The following is a 12608-nucleotide window of genomic DNA, read 5'->3' as shown; positions in this document are numbered from 1 at the left end:
TAGAGGGATATGCCCTTTTTTAAGGTCTCCTCAATAAAAATTCTTGGATCTTCAAAGATATCACTGATTTTAAATTTACAAGTATTCTGAAATATTTTGTCCAAAATAAACTTTGCATGGGGCAATGTCAAATGAGAAAAAAATGTTTTCTGTAACTCCAACATTTATTCTGTTCTTCCTATTTTTTCCATTCTTACTGGAATCCAGCATGTGTTAGAAGATATTTCAGGTTGTATTAGTTTGTTTCAAATCAAATGGACTTGTTTTAACATTACATAACTTTTTCCAGTAGTTTAGTGCCAGATTAAAATTGAGAGCTTTTGTATTCATGATTTCCTTAAACTATCTACTAAGCATTTTATAAAAGGAAATACAGTTGTATGTGGATGACACTCATTTTTTTTTCGTATGGCTAAAATTTTTGGATTGAGCAGGTTATTTACAACACTTCTAATTTAAATGTAGTTTATTCTTTGACTTTCTGAGGTGTAAGTATTGTCAATTTATTTCTAAACCAAAGATTTTTGGTTGTTGAAACACTTAAAAAATTATGTCTCACGTCAGTTAATTGCACTCTGACAAGATTTTTTTTTATTTGAAAACTGTGGATTGTCCCATATGGAAATAGTTGTATGTAGAAATGGATTAACCACAGTGTAAAGAATTGTTGCTGCTGTCCAAATTGCCCTAATTATTAAAATATGGATGACTTAAAAGTGCTGAAATAGGATCATGTTTATCTCACACACATATACCCTCTCCTAACCCTACAAGCCACCTATTAGGAGTTATTTCAACTTTTTCTATTATATTAAAATTTAATGTGTTTCAGCATGAGAGAATTGTGAAGGAGAAATGGAACCTATCACTTCAGAAATGAACATTTTGAAATGAAAGTGTGCTTTTCTTTACTTGATAAATGTAGTATATTCTTGTTACATTACTCATACTTGGTGCTGTAACGCACACATGCCATAGCAAAACAATAAACTTTGCTTATCCACAATATTGGGTTGTTTACCGCTTTTATCCCCAGTCCTGTGAACGCATATGCTTAACTGAAAATGCGTGAGTAGTCAATAAATGAAAATCGGAGAACTTTCACCAATCTCTTAGATCCTGCAGCGTAACAAAACATCTTGAATTATCGAGTCAGATAGTCCTATCTAGGTCAGTTTTTATCTGGCTTTGTTTCTTAGTGAGAGCTAAAGATATTTCTCTACTTGTTTTGCCAATTCCTGAAGTTGTTAATGGCACCAGACTTGTGGTAAACACACAGGTTGTTACCCGGGGTTCTTTCAAGAAATAAATCGGGAGACACGGCCATCCGACCGATAGATGGCTGGCACAAACAGGACAACACGAGTGCTTTCTCTTAAAGCTAAACTTTACTTAGACTCAAGCACTTACACACGCAACAAGATTAGTAAAACACCCCCAACCCTTGATAATTACCAAAGCTGAGTGTGGCTCTCGAGGTGCACAGTGGCAGCCCGTCTGCTGGTGGGGAACACAAGATGCATCCAGAGGGAGAGACCAGTCCTGAAGAGTCCCCACACGAGTCCCCCATCTCAAGCTTTTCCCCCTTATTTATACATTAGTAATAGAATGACATGTCCCTTAAAGAAAACTTGTTAAGCAAGCAGTTCCAATGGGCAAGCAAGAGGTTCCTTCTGATTATTGATTAACCAGGTGTGGGTTTTTCCAGAGCTTGCAGCCTTGAGACCCCAATAGACATTCCTGGGGGTACATCCTGCTCTTTTAAAATGCATGTATCAGCAACTTCAACACAATTCTTATCAGGAAGGATGCGGGGTCAAGCTGCCCTTTCTGAGGCACCCTAAACCCCCCCGCCCCTCCTGCCTTGGTCAAGCTGCATGGCCTCTTTACAGCCTGCTGACTAGGTTGCTTTTTAACAATAAGCCATAGTGGTTTTAGGCACTTTACTGGTTTGTCAAAGTCTCCCCGTACAAGGTCTACCTTACAGCTCTACCCTAGCATAGGGTAGTTCATCAAACTACTTCCCCTACAAGATAAGTTGTTGCTGGGGTGTGATACATCACAGGATAAATAACTGTTTCCTATACCTTTTTGGGAATTCTTCTTTTTGAAAACTACTTTGTTGTGTACTTTACAAAGGATGAAATACTGCAATACGAGTTTAAATATCTTATGTCAAATAACTCTGACTGGTATTTACCTTCTCTTCCTCTGCTCTCTTGTCCTTTTTTTTAGAATGGACACAGATGGCAGATATTTCAAGACTTATTGGGAACTGATCAAGATAACCTTGACTTGGCCAATGTTAACTTGATGTTGGAGCTGCTTGTGCAAAAGAAGAAGCAGTTGGAGGCAGTAAGGAGCTTTTCTTGTCTTATTTCATTTACTAATAAATTGTGATTAATCACAGGCATCTTCCTTCCAAAAAGATTTCCTTGTTTCTGCAATGGAATCATAATGCAGAATTAATCTTAGGGTTTTCTATAGGATCCCATTGCTCTAGTATTGAGTGCTTCTCCATCTCACTGACTTTCATGACTGCAACCTATGTCCAGTATTGGAGTATGATGCAATAAACATTTATTTATGCTCTCACTTGAGGCAGGATCATGCTGAAGGGAAAGCTGAGAGAAAATTTCAGTGGGAAAGGGAATACAGCAAGTGGCAGTTAGAGTACACTGTCTTTCTTTGATATAATTAGACATTTGCTAAGTGAACATTCCACTTCAAAGTATGTAAAATTTGAGGATCTAACTAAACAATAACCCTATAAGGGGGAGTTCCATATGTTTACTAATTTATTTGCACCTTGAAGGAGTTACTGTGAAACATGAGATTTTTAGCTCTTACAGCTCCCAATGTGAAGCCAAGAGAATTTGAGCGATCAGCATCTCTGAAAATCAGGACCTTTTCTTTTTTATGCTTAAAGGAAAACCGTAGTTGTCTTGCATATCATAGCAGTATGAATGTTTATAAGGTACAAAGCAGTCTGTCACTATGAATAAACTGAAGTCTGTTTGTTTTTGTATAATGTTGTTATAATTGGTATTTGAGTATAATTCTGGAACTGGCTATCTTGCTGGAAAATGATCAGCTGAAACCAACAATGTGAGAGGAGACAGGCCTAATGCAACCCAGTCGATGAAGAAGTGTGTGTAAGAGGGGAAGTGGTCTAATATTGGACGTGGAATTAGCTGGCAGTTGATACATGGATGGGCAGACTTTATGCCAGTGGCATGTACATTAGAACAAAATAATTTTTAATTAAAAACTCTTGGAGGCTTTCAGGATCAATTAAGTCATAATCTTTTTGCTCGGTTCCTAGGGAAAAGAAATACACTAAAATAAAATCCCTTTTACATTTCTGGTAACAAAATTGCTATATTAAATATAAAAGAGGTCTTTTAATCAGATTGTGTGGGGATTTACATGTATACTTTCCTGTGTATATAGGACAGACCCCTTGGGGGTATTGTTTAAAGTTCTCCATTGGGCTGGGGTCAGACTTCATAGTAAATCTGTTTTCTTCTGGAAGTCTTGGAATGACACACGTGAAACACATCAGGTTATCACCACAAATATGATTGAGCAGAGAGCTTTGAAATGGAGAGCTGATATCCTGTTCAGTTATAAGACTATCATCTTCAGAATAGAAGCATCATCTAGGTGTTGGAATAGTAATGCTTCACTTACACTTTTGGAGGTACCCATTCCGATTTAAAAACTGAAAGTGTTCCTCTGTAAATTTTACCTACCTCCTTTTCTGGTTATTATGGAACCATCTTACAATAGCAAAAGAACCAGACCAGAAAAGTAGTTTATCCCATCCTTCTCAGCTGTTTTTCCCCCATAATGGATCCCTGATGCCCTTTCCCCCGGCCCACCTTTGAGCTCATACTCAGTCCTACTGTAAATGAGTTTTTCTAAGATCTGTGCAAATTGCTCTTCCATATGCCAGTCTAGTATTAGTGCTGCACTGATGTTGGGAGTAGAGAGAGAGAATCTACATTCCTGTTTCCTTCTTGCCTCCTCAAGGTTCTGGTCATTGCAAAGAAAAACATAAAGAATTAATTTATTTGGGAAACGGAAACACCTCTTTCCCTTTCCCAAAACAGTTAATCTTCACTAGCAAATTTATTTTCCGTTACAGAAGCTCTTTTTGTGCTTCTGTGAAATGTTCATTTGGGGAAAGGGTTGTCATTTTCTGAAACCAAATTATTCCACTTGAGCATGTTGATTGATTAGAGGTGAAAGCTCAAGATCTGCCAACCGTGGAAGATGAGCACCCTTTGTTCCAAAAGGGTCTGAAATCACTCCAACTGGGATGAGAATGAAAAATGTGCTTTGCCTATTAACTACTTGTAATACACAAGGAGAATATTTGTGTAATATAATGTAAAACTTTGCCATGTGCCAACCAGAACTTTGAAACCTAGAAGCAAAGCAAAACCACCTTACTTGTAATTGTGACTTAATGTGCTGCTCCTTTCCCCTACTTCTAAATGAAAGTGATTTGTTTCCATGCCTGCTGTGAATTATGCATTAAATTAATCTACCTTTTCTCTTTAAATTTAATTTTCTGTTACAGGAGTCCCATGCTGCTCAACTACAGATCCTTATGGAATTCCTCAAGGTTGCCAGGAGAAATAAAAGAGAGGTAGCAGATTTTGTTTTTGTTTTTGCTACTGGGTGAGGCCTTTTCCATCTTTAAAAAAAAAAAAAAAAAAAAAAGGTCAGCCTGAAATGATCTCCTCACTGAGAAGAAAATTCTCAGCTGCCCAGGGGTATTTGAAATACACCTCTACCCTGATATAACACAACCCTATATAACACGAATTTGGATATTACACGGTAAAGCAGTGCTCGGGGGGGCTGTGCACTCCAGCAAATCAAAGCAAGTTCGATATAACGCGGTTTCACCTATAACGCAGTAAGATTTTTTGGCTCCAGAGGACAGCGTTATATCGGGGTAGAGGTGTACCTGGATTTCAAGGAGAATAGATCAGTTTAAATACGACAGCTTTGGTCTTTAACCTACATTGCCTTTTTGTTTCATATTGTGGTTTGCATACATGTGGAGAGGGGAAATTGTAAAGGAAAGAGTCCGTGCTGGCAACTTGTGGCAAATTCTTGAAACAAGATGCAAGTGTGAGGGGAAAATGGAAAGTGAGGGAGTGAAGGCTGGTAGGCACCTTTTAAGATTGTTTCCAAAATGTATCAAAAATGTCAATGTTTTCAGGATCTGGAAGAATGTTAATTTCACTCAGTCACAGTACCAAATGGGGATAAGTTACAAAAATCAGTAAGAACAAAGAATTAATATAAAGGCACTCAAGATATGTGGTTTTTTTTTTTTTTTTAAATGGGCAGAAAATAACAAAATGAGATTAAAATAGGAAAAATAAAAGGAAGGTAATACAGCACAGAAAAAATCCAAAACACGAATAATCAAAAGTGTGGGAAGAGGGACTTAAAAAGTAATAATGCCAAAATGGAACAAGAGACATGGAGGTGATGGTGGACAGAAAATTGGCTCTTCTACCAACATACAGCATTACAAACTCGTATTTCATGTGGATTCTCCCCCCCCTTTTTTGGGGGGAGAGGGGGAGAGTTGATGTGTAGGTATCATGTCCAAAACCATGGAAGTGGTGGTTCCATTTGTAATGAAACTGCACCTGGAATATTATACAATGCTGCGAACCTTAGTATCAGAAATATACCAACCAATTGGAAAGAATTGCAATAAAAAGTCTCCAAAATGGCTGGGGATCTGGAGGGCCTGATTTTTGATGAAAGATTTAAAGTAGAACATGTATAGCTTTGCTGTTTGACTAGTGAGGGGGGCAACAAGAGTGCAAGCCTAAAGTATTTGCAGGCTGTAAATACCAATGATGATAGAGGAACTGTCCAGAGTGGCCAAGCAAGTTATAAGGCCTGATCTAAAGCCCATTGAAGTTGATGGCACTCTTCAGTAGATAAGGCCCCTGGGGAGGAGTAATGGGATGGAACTGAGACAGAGAAATTTAGGTTCAATATCAGGAACAATTTCTTAAATACAGGGTTTATTAGACTAGGAGTAACTTCCAATATGAAATGGTGAAAGCAGTATGATTTACATAGTTTAAAACTAGCTTCTAACAGACTGCAGTTCTGCATTGGTTGGGCACGGTCTTCAATAACCCTAATGGATCTCTTCCCTCTCTATTTTCTGTACTTTATAAAGCATGCACCTTGTAGTTCTTAACCCTGCTTCTCTTAAACATTTTAATGCACAATTTAAAAGAAGGAAGGGTAAAAAACTTTGCTCAGAGAAGTATGTTCATTTTGGGTGGTAGTAGAACTTGGATTGGTTTGTTCATGTGTTTAACACCTATCTTAGTATTCAGTTAGGGTGATCAGATGTCCCGATTTTATAGGGACAGTCCCCATATTTGGGTTTTTTTCTTAAATAGGTACCGATTACCTCCCACCCCCGTCCAGATTTTTTCACATTTGCTATCTGGTCCCCCTATCTTCAGTATCTCTGCTTTCATCTTAAATAAACAAAAACCTCTAGCTGTTATGGTTGTGAAGAAGACTTCAAAAATTTGAATCAAGATAGGTCTTCACTGCAAAGTTAACTTGGCTCTTACTCTGGCATTACCCCGCTCCCCTCCCATCCACACACATAATCCTTTCACCTGAGTTTGATGCATTCAACTCAGGCTAGTTGGTTTGTCTGTGGCTGAAGGCTAAAACCTGAGTGAGGCTTCCATTTGTATGCCCAGAAGGACAAACAAGTTCTCCCAAAAGAATCAGAGCAGCTCAGCTTGCAGCAGTACAAAGAATTCCTAGCAATGCACCCGGGTGAGTGCGGCACCAGTGAAGACACCGTAATTCTAGTATTGTTTTGCACTGTGGCTGCTCATTCCCAGCTGAGGCTAACCTTGCGTGCTGGTCACCTGAGTTAACTTTGCAGTGGAGACATGCCTCTAGTGCAGGGGTGGGTAAACTATGGCCCGTGGGCCGCATCTGGCCCACCAGCCGTTTTAATCTGGCCCTCCAGCTCCCGCTGGGGAGCGGGTTCTGGGGCTTGCCCCGCTCTGTGCGGCTCCTGCCGGGGAGCAGGGTCGGGGGCTGCTCTGCACGGCTCCCGGAAGCAGCAGCCCCTATGCATAGGGGCAGCCAGGGGGCTCCGCTCCGCATGCTGCCCCTGCCCCAAGCGCCACGCTCGCAGCTCCCAATGGCTGGGAACTGTGGCCAGTGGGAGCTGCAGGGGCGGCGCCTGTGGATGTGGCGGCGCGCAGCAGAGTTGCCTGGCTGCGCCTCTGCATAGGAGCCGGAGGGGGACATGCTGCTGCTGCTTCCAGAAGCTCCTTGAGGTAAGTGCTGCCTGGAGCCTGCATCCCTGAGCTACCCCTCCCTGTGCCCCAATCCCCTACCTCAGCCTTGATCCCCCTCTGAACCCCTTGGTCCCAGCCCAAGCACCCTCCTGCACCCCAAACCCCTCATCCCCAGCCCCACCCCAGAGCCTGCATCCCAAGCCAGAGCCATCACCCCATGAGAGGTGAGGGTCCCAGAGCCTGGGCTCCAGCCTGAGATCAAACATTTACACTGCAGTTTTACAACCCCACAAGCCCAAGTTAGCTGACATAGGCCAGCTGCGGGTGTCTAATTGCAGCATAGATGTACCCGAAGAGCAAGTTGGGTTAGAAAAGCTCTTTTTCTGTAGAGTGGCAAGTGTCTGTTTTGATTTTTTGGCATAATTTGATATTCCTTTAAGATACTATATTGTTTGGAAGCGACATTTCCTAACCTGCTGCAGTACATTATTATTACAGGATTTTCTAAACAGAGGTTGATTTTTTTACATAACACTTGTGTTGCAGTTCCTAGACAAGCCAGATAAATTCCTTGTCTGATACTGTACGCTTGATAAGGTCCCAGAGTGAATTTACCTGTGCCATTCTGGATACCAGCATATTCAAAGTACATAATAAACAGCTACAGCCCTAGTTGCAAGGAGACTGGAACAAGTTATATGCCTATAAGGTGGTTGGAATAACATGTATTGTAAACCACCAAATAGGTTAGATACTATTACTTTTGAAGCTGTAAGTCCTAAGATTCTTACTGACTTTTTATTCTGTTACTTTGTAAAAGTAGCTTCTTGGAATTCTATATTCAGAGTCTCTTGATGGCTCCAGATCAGATTGGCTCAGTTTGAGTTTATAAATTTTTTTTTCCAACTCCTAAAACTGAAAACTCAGCCTGGATTCAGAACATCGAGCTCCATACTTTTGGGCTCTCACATCACCAACAATAAAAATCACACATTCTAATTGCAGAATAACTGTGTGTGAGCCAGCATAGAATCCATCTCTGTCTTAGTTGTGTTGGGTCTGAAATAGAAATAAATAATAAAGCTTTTATTTTGGTCAGAAAAGTAACCAAATGCTCCTGGATGCTCTTAAGGAGAAGGTCTATAGTTATAAGAAGATGCTACACCTCTACCCAGATATAATGCGACCCGATATAACATGAATTCGGATATAACACGGTAAAGCAGTGCTCCGGGTGCATGGGGGAGCGCATTCCGGCGGATCAAAGCAAGTTGGATATAACGCAGTTTCACCTATAACGCGGTAAGATTTTTTGGCTCCCGAGGACAGCGTTATATCGGGGTAGAGGTGTACTTTTATGTACTTGCACTTTGGAGCAGAACCTGACTCAGTTCTTAAGTTGAAAAAACATCTTTCAATTTCATGTTCATTGGTCCTCTAAAAGGGGAAATGTAAGTTGTAGCAATTGCAGAAGAATCTCTCATTAGAGTTACTTGTTTTCACATGCTCGTAATTTTCTAAAACACTGATCTTTTGGGGCTGAAGTTATCCGTGCATGGTTTCTTCACAAAGATTTTTTTTTTTTTTTTTTTAATTCGAGCAAAATCCTTTTGAGTTTGGAAACATGGTGCAAAAATAACTTTCCCCGTGTAATTAAAATATTCTAACCACCTTTCCTTGGAAAAAAATCCTATGAACAAAAATGGCTTAAGTTTGAAACTCATGGATACCAATGGCTTTTAAACAAAGCAGAAGTACAACTTCTTTGAAAAGTATGTATTAATCATTCATAATAGAAAATCTATTTGTGTGCAGTGCAAATTTAACATGGACATGTGTTTTCCATATGTGTGCATGGTTAATTAAGTGTACACTTCTTAGTTCCTTGATCCGACAATCTCTTCTGCTGAAAAAGGTGTAGAGCAAGGGGCTTGCTAAGGTCAAGCTAAACAGCTCTGGAATATTTTTTAGCTTTTCTTTTTTTAAAAAAAAAGAAAAGAAAGGGAAAACAAATGCAAAACCCAGTTACAGTTGCACAGTTAAAATAACAATGTTAAAAGTTAAGGTTTCACAACAGCATTGTTAACTCAGCCACATTGCGCAAATGCAATTTTTTTTTTGGTCTGGTTTAATTTAATTTTAGATATATTTTTTTAAAAAAAAAAATCACACTGTCTCATGGTGTATTTACATATATTTAATTTAAAAACACTTCTAAAATTAGTTGGCCAGTGTCATTTACAACAAAAGGAAAAAATCTCTCAACTGTACACTTAACTATAAAGAAAGAGCTTACCAGTGCTCCTTAGACAGATTCCAGTGCTTTTCACTGTTATGAAGGCCACCAAACTTCGGAACGATTATGTCCCAAGTCTTGTCATCTGCAGAAAATGTTTTGACCCCATATATCCAAATGTAGGATCTATGGATGTGAGCGCATTAGTTTATCTCAAGTGTCATATTTGTGCATAGGGAAAGAGGTCTATTGATATCCGTATCCTAGAACATAGCTTGTGGAGCTCTAACATAAATATTGTTTTTCATCTTTATTGGAATTTGTGAATTTTTTCTAATAGCATACTCTTAATGCTGCATTAAGTCTTTTGCATTTAATTAATGAGGCCTCTTATTCCATGTGTCATGTGATGAGTATTATTTTTCAGCAGGTGAGTATCCCAGAGGAGCAGAGTAATCCTGAAGTGTTGCACAGCTTTGCTCTGCTGAAATTGCCTGTTCAGTATTTCAGAATAGTTATCTTTCTGCCTCATCAATATGTCTCAAACTTTTTGTTCCTTCCCTATAATGAAGATGTGAAATTGTTGAAATAAGGATACTTAGTGTGGGATAATCGCAAGGAATTAGAAGCATGAATTCTCCAGGGTTGCGATTAGCTCTTGCTAATCACTTTACCTGTCAAACCTTATTGCTTAGTATCTACACACATGGACAGGATAATGAGTAGGCAAGGGGAGGTGACAAAGCTAGAAATCAATCATTCTTCCATTGTGTCACAAATTCTTGATTACATTCCAAGACTCCTGAGGTGGATTTATAGTTGTTGTAGGACTTTCCTAGCCCCTGTCTTTAAAAACTCAGTTATTTTAAGCTTCTTTACATATCAAGCTTTTTAATAAGGGATGTTAGAACTGAATTAGATGACAGTAAGCCTAGAAAATTGCTAGTATGTAAGAAACAAAATGAGACTTTAATCTATTATGTATTCATTGATACATGTGTCTGACTCACTTTGTTTTGGTAGGTTTTTTTGCTCAAATGAAAAAGTGGTGATGCTGTCTCATACTAAAAGGGACCTTATTGGACTCATGTACTTTTGATAGTGCTTGGAGTTCAATACCTTTGTAATACAATTTTTATAATAGTACTCAGTTATGTTGTTAATAGAACCAAAACTAAAGTCTCATATTAACTGTTTCTACTATGGTTTTCTCTGTGCTGCATTGACTTGGAGGCAGAGCCAGATTGGGATAGGATTGGCTCCACCCATTTCAGGATACAGCCAGTTCTGTTCCCATAGACTTGCGGGCATCCCTGGTTTTTTTTGCAGAGCATAGGGATTTTCTCCTCCACAGCTAGCAGCAATTTTCCCCCTCAGGGAGACCACAAAATAGAATGGGGTGGGCAAACTTTTTGGCCCGAGGGCCATATCTGAGTATAGAAATTGTATGGTGGGCCATGAATGCTCACAAAATTGGGGTTGGGGTGTGGGGGGGGTGAGGGCTCTGGCTGGGGGTACAGGCTCCGGAGTGGGGCTGGGGATGAGGTTTGTGGTGTAGGAGGGTGCTCCAGGCTGAGACTGAGGGGTTCGGAAGGTGGGAGGGGGATCAGGGCTGGAGCAGGGGTTTGGGGTTTGGGGGGGAGTGTGGGCTCCAGCTGGTGGTGCAGGCTCTGGGTTGGGGCTGGGGCTGAGGAGTTTGGGGTGCAGGAGGGTGCTCCAGGCTGGGACTGAGGGGTTCGGAGGGGGATCAACGCTGGGGTAGGGGGTTGGGGCATGGGGAGGTGGGGCATTGGGGCGTGGTTCAGGGGTTCAAGCTCCAGGTAGCACTTACCTCAAGCAGCTCCCGGAAGCAGCGGCATGTCCCCCCTCCGTCCTGTCCAGGCGGCTCTGCTGCGCACCGCCCTGTCCGCGGGCACTGCCCCTGCAGCTCCTATTGGCCACAGTTCCAGGCCAATGGGAGCTGCGGGGGTGGCGCTTGGGGCGGGGGCAGTGTGCGAACGGAGCTCCCTGGCTGCCCCTATGCATAGGAGCTGGAGAGGGGACATGCCGCTGCTTCTGGGAGCTGTGCGGAGCGGCCCAAGATCTCGCTCCCCAGCGGGAGCTTGAGGGCCAGATTAAAACAGCTGGTGGGCTGGATGCGGCCCACGGGCTGTAGTTTGCCCACCCCTGAAATAGAGGATAAGACTGTGATGAAGGTAAGATGGAGAAGAAATGCCAATCCGCTCAGTCCTTCATGGAGGGAGGAACAAACCTTTCTTGTCATATGGGAGAGTTTCCCTCTGTATGTTGTCCAGTTCCTCTTTATCTCCGGCCACTTCAGTTTCTACTGGTACAGTCACAGCACCACTTCTTACAAGGGTACTTTCTGGTATCTTTCCCAGAGCAGAAAAAGCTGTAGGGGCTTCTCACTCTCTGGGACAGCTGTACCACTCTTCTTCCCCTCCCTCACCCCCACCCCCCACCCCAGCCCTTGCCTCAGCTGCTGTTATTGCTAACCATCCAGCCTCATTCTGTGGTGCCTAGCAACCTTCCTTCAGTGATTCTATTTTTTTTTTGAGCAGTCTGTTGTTACTTTCATCTCCCTTCTCCCATTCTTTCTCTTTCTCTCTAAGCAAAGGCAATAGTGAATTTTTTCACTGTAGGCGATCTCCCCCGTCACTTTTCCTAGCTGAGCTTGAAGGAGCATTACTACTGCTTCTCCACCTAGCTCTGTCCAAGAGCCTCCAAAGTCATTTTCCCTTACCAAAGTTAGACAGGATTTTTTTTTGAAGAGAAACTTAACATTCTTAATGATTCACATGATGTCTTTCCTCCCTCAAGAGTTCTGCTTTCTGCTTAAAAGATCCTGAATTCAGGGCTTTGTTCCTGACACCACTCTACAAATCAATAAAGAGGGAAAGTTTCTCCTTCTTGGGGGAATTCAACTAGGGGGGCAGGGAGAAACCACTCCTCTGCAGAGAAAGGTGAATTATCCTGAGTGGGTGCCCCAGATTCATCAACTATCTGCATATCTGCCTGGAACCTCTAGATTCCAAACTTCACAAGTA

The 12608-nt window shown here is 41.3% G+C and overlaps 1 protein-coding gene across 2 annotated transcripts in view; it reads left to right on the top strand.

Moving 5' to 3' along the window:
* Positions 1 to 12608, top strand: part of LOC112107355 (E3 ubiquitin-protein ligase COP1) — a 216343-nt gene that overhangs the window by 18747 nt on the left and 184988 nt on the right. For both annotated transcript variants that reach the window (XM_026655574.2, XM_026655573.2), the window contains exons 5-6: positions 2236 to 2355; positions 4589 to 4657. In XM_026655574.2, coding sequence (XP_026511359.1) covers positions 2236 to 2355; positions 4589 to 4657 — 189 coding nt within the window. The remainder of the gene's footprint in view (positions 1 to 2235; positions 2356 to 4588; positions 4658 to 12608) is intronic.

Source organism: Terrapene carolina, unplaced genomic scaffold, assembly GCF_002925995.2.
Source record: "Terrapene carolina triunguis isolate 2854851 unplaced genomic scaffold, T_m_triunguis-2.0 Scaffold210, whole genome shotgun sequence".
In the NCBI taxonomy this organism is placed as follows: Eukaryota; Metazoa; Chordata; order Testudines; family Emydidae; genus Terrapene; species Terrapene triunguis.
This window is presented reverse-complemented; position numbering and strand designations above follow the sequence as displayed.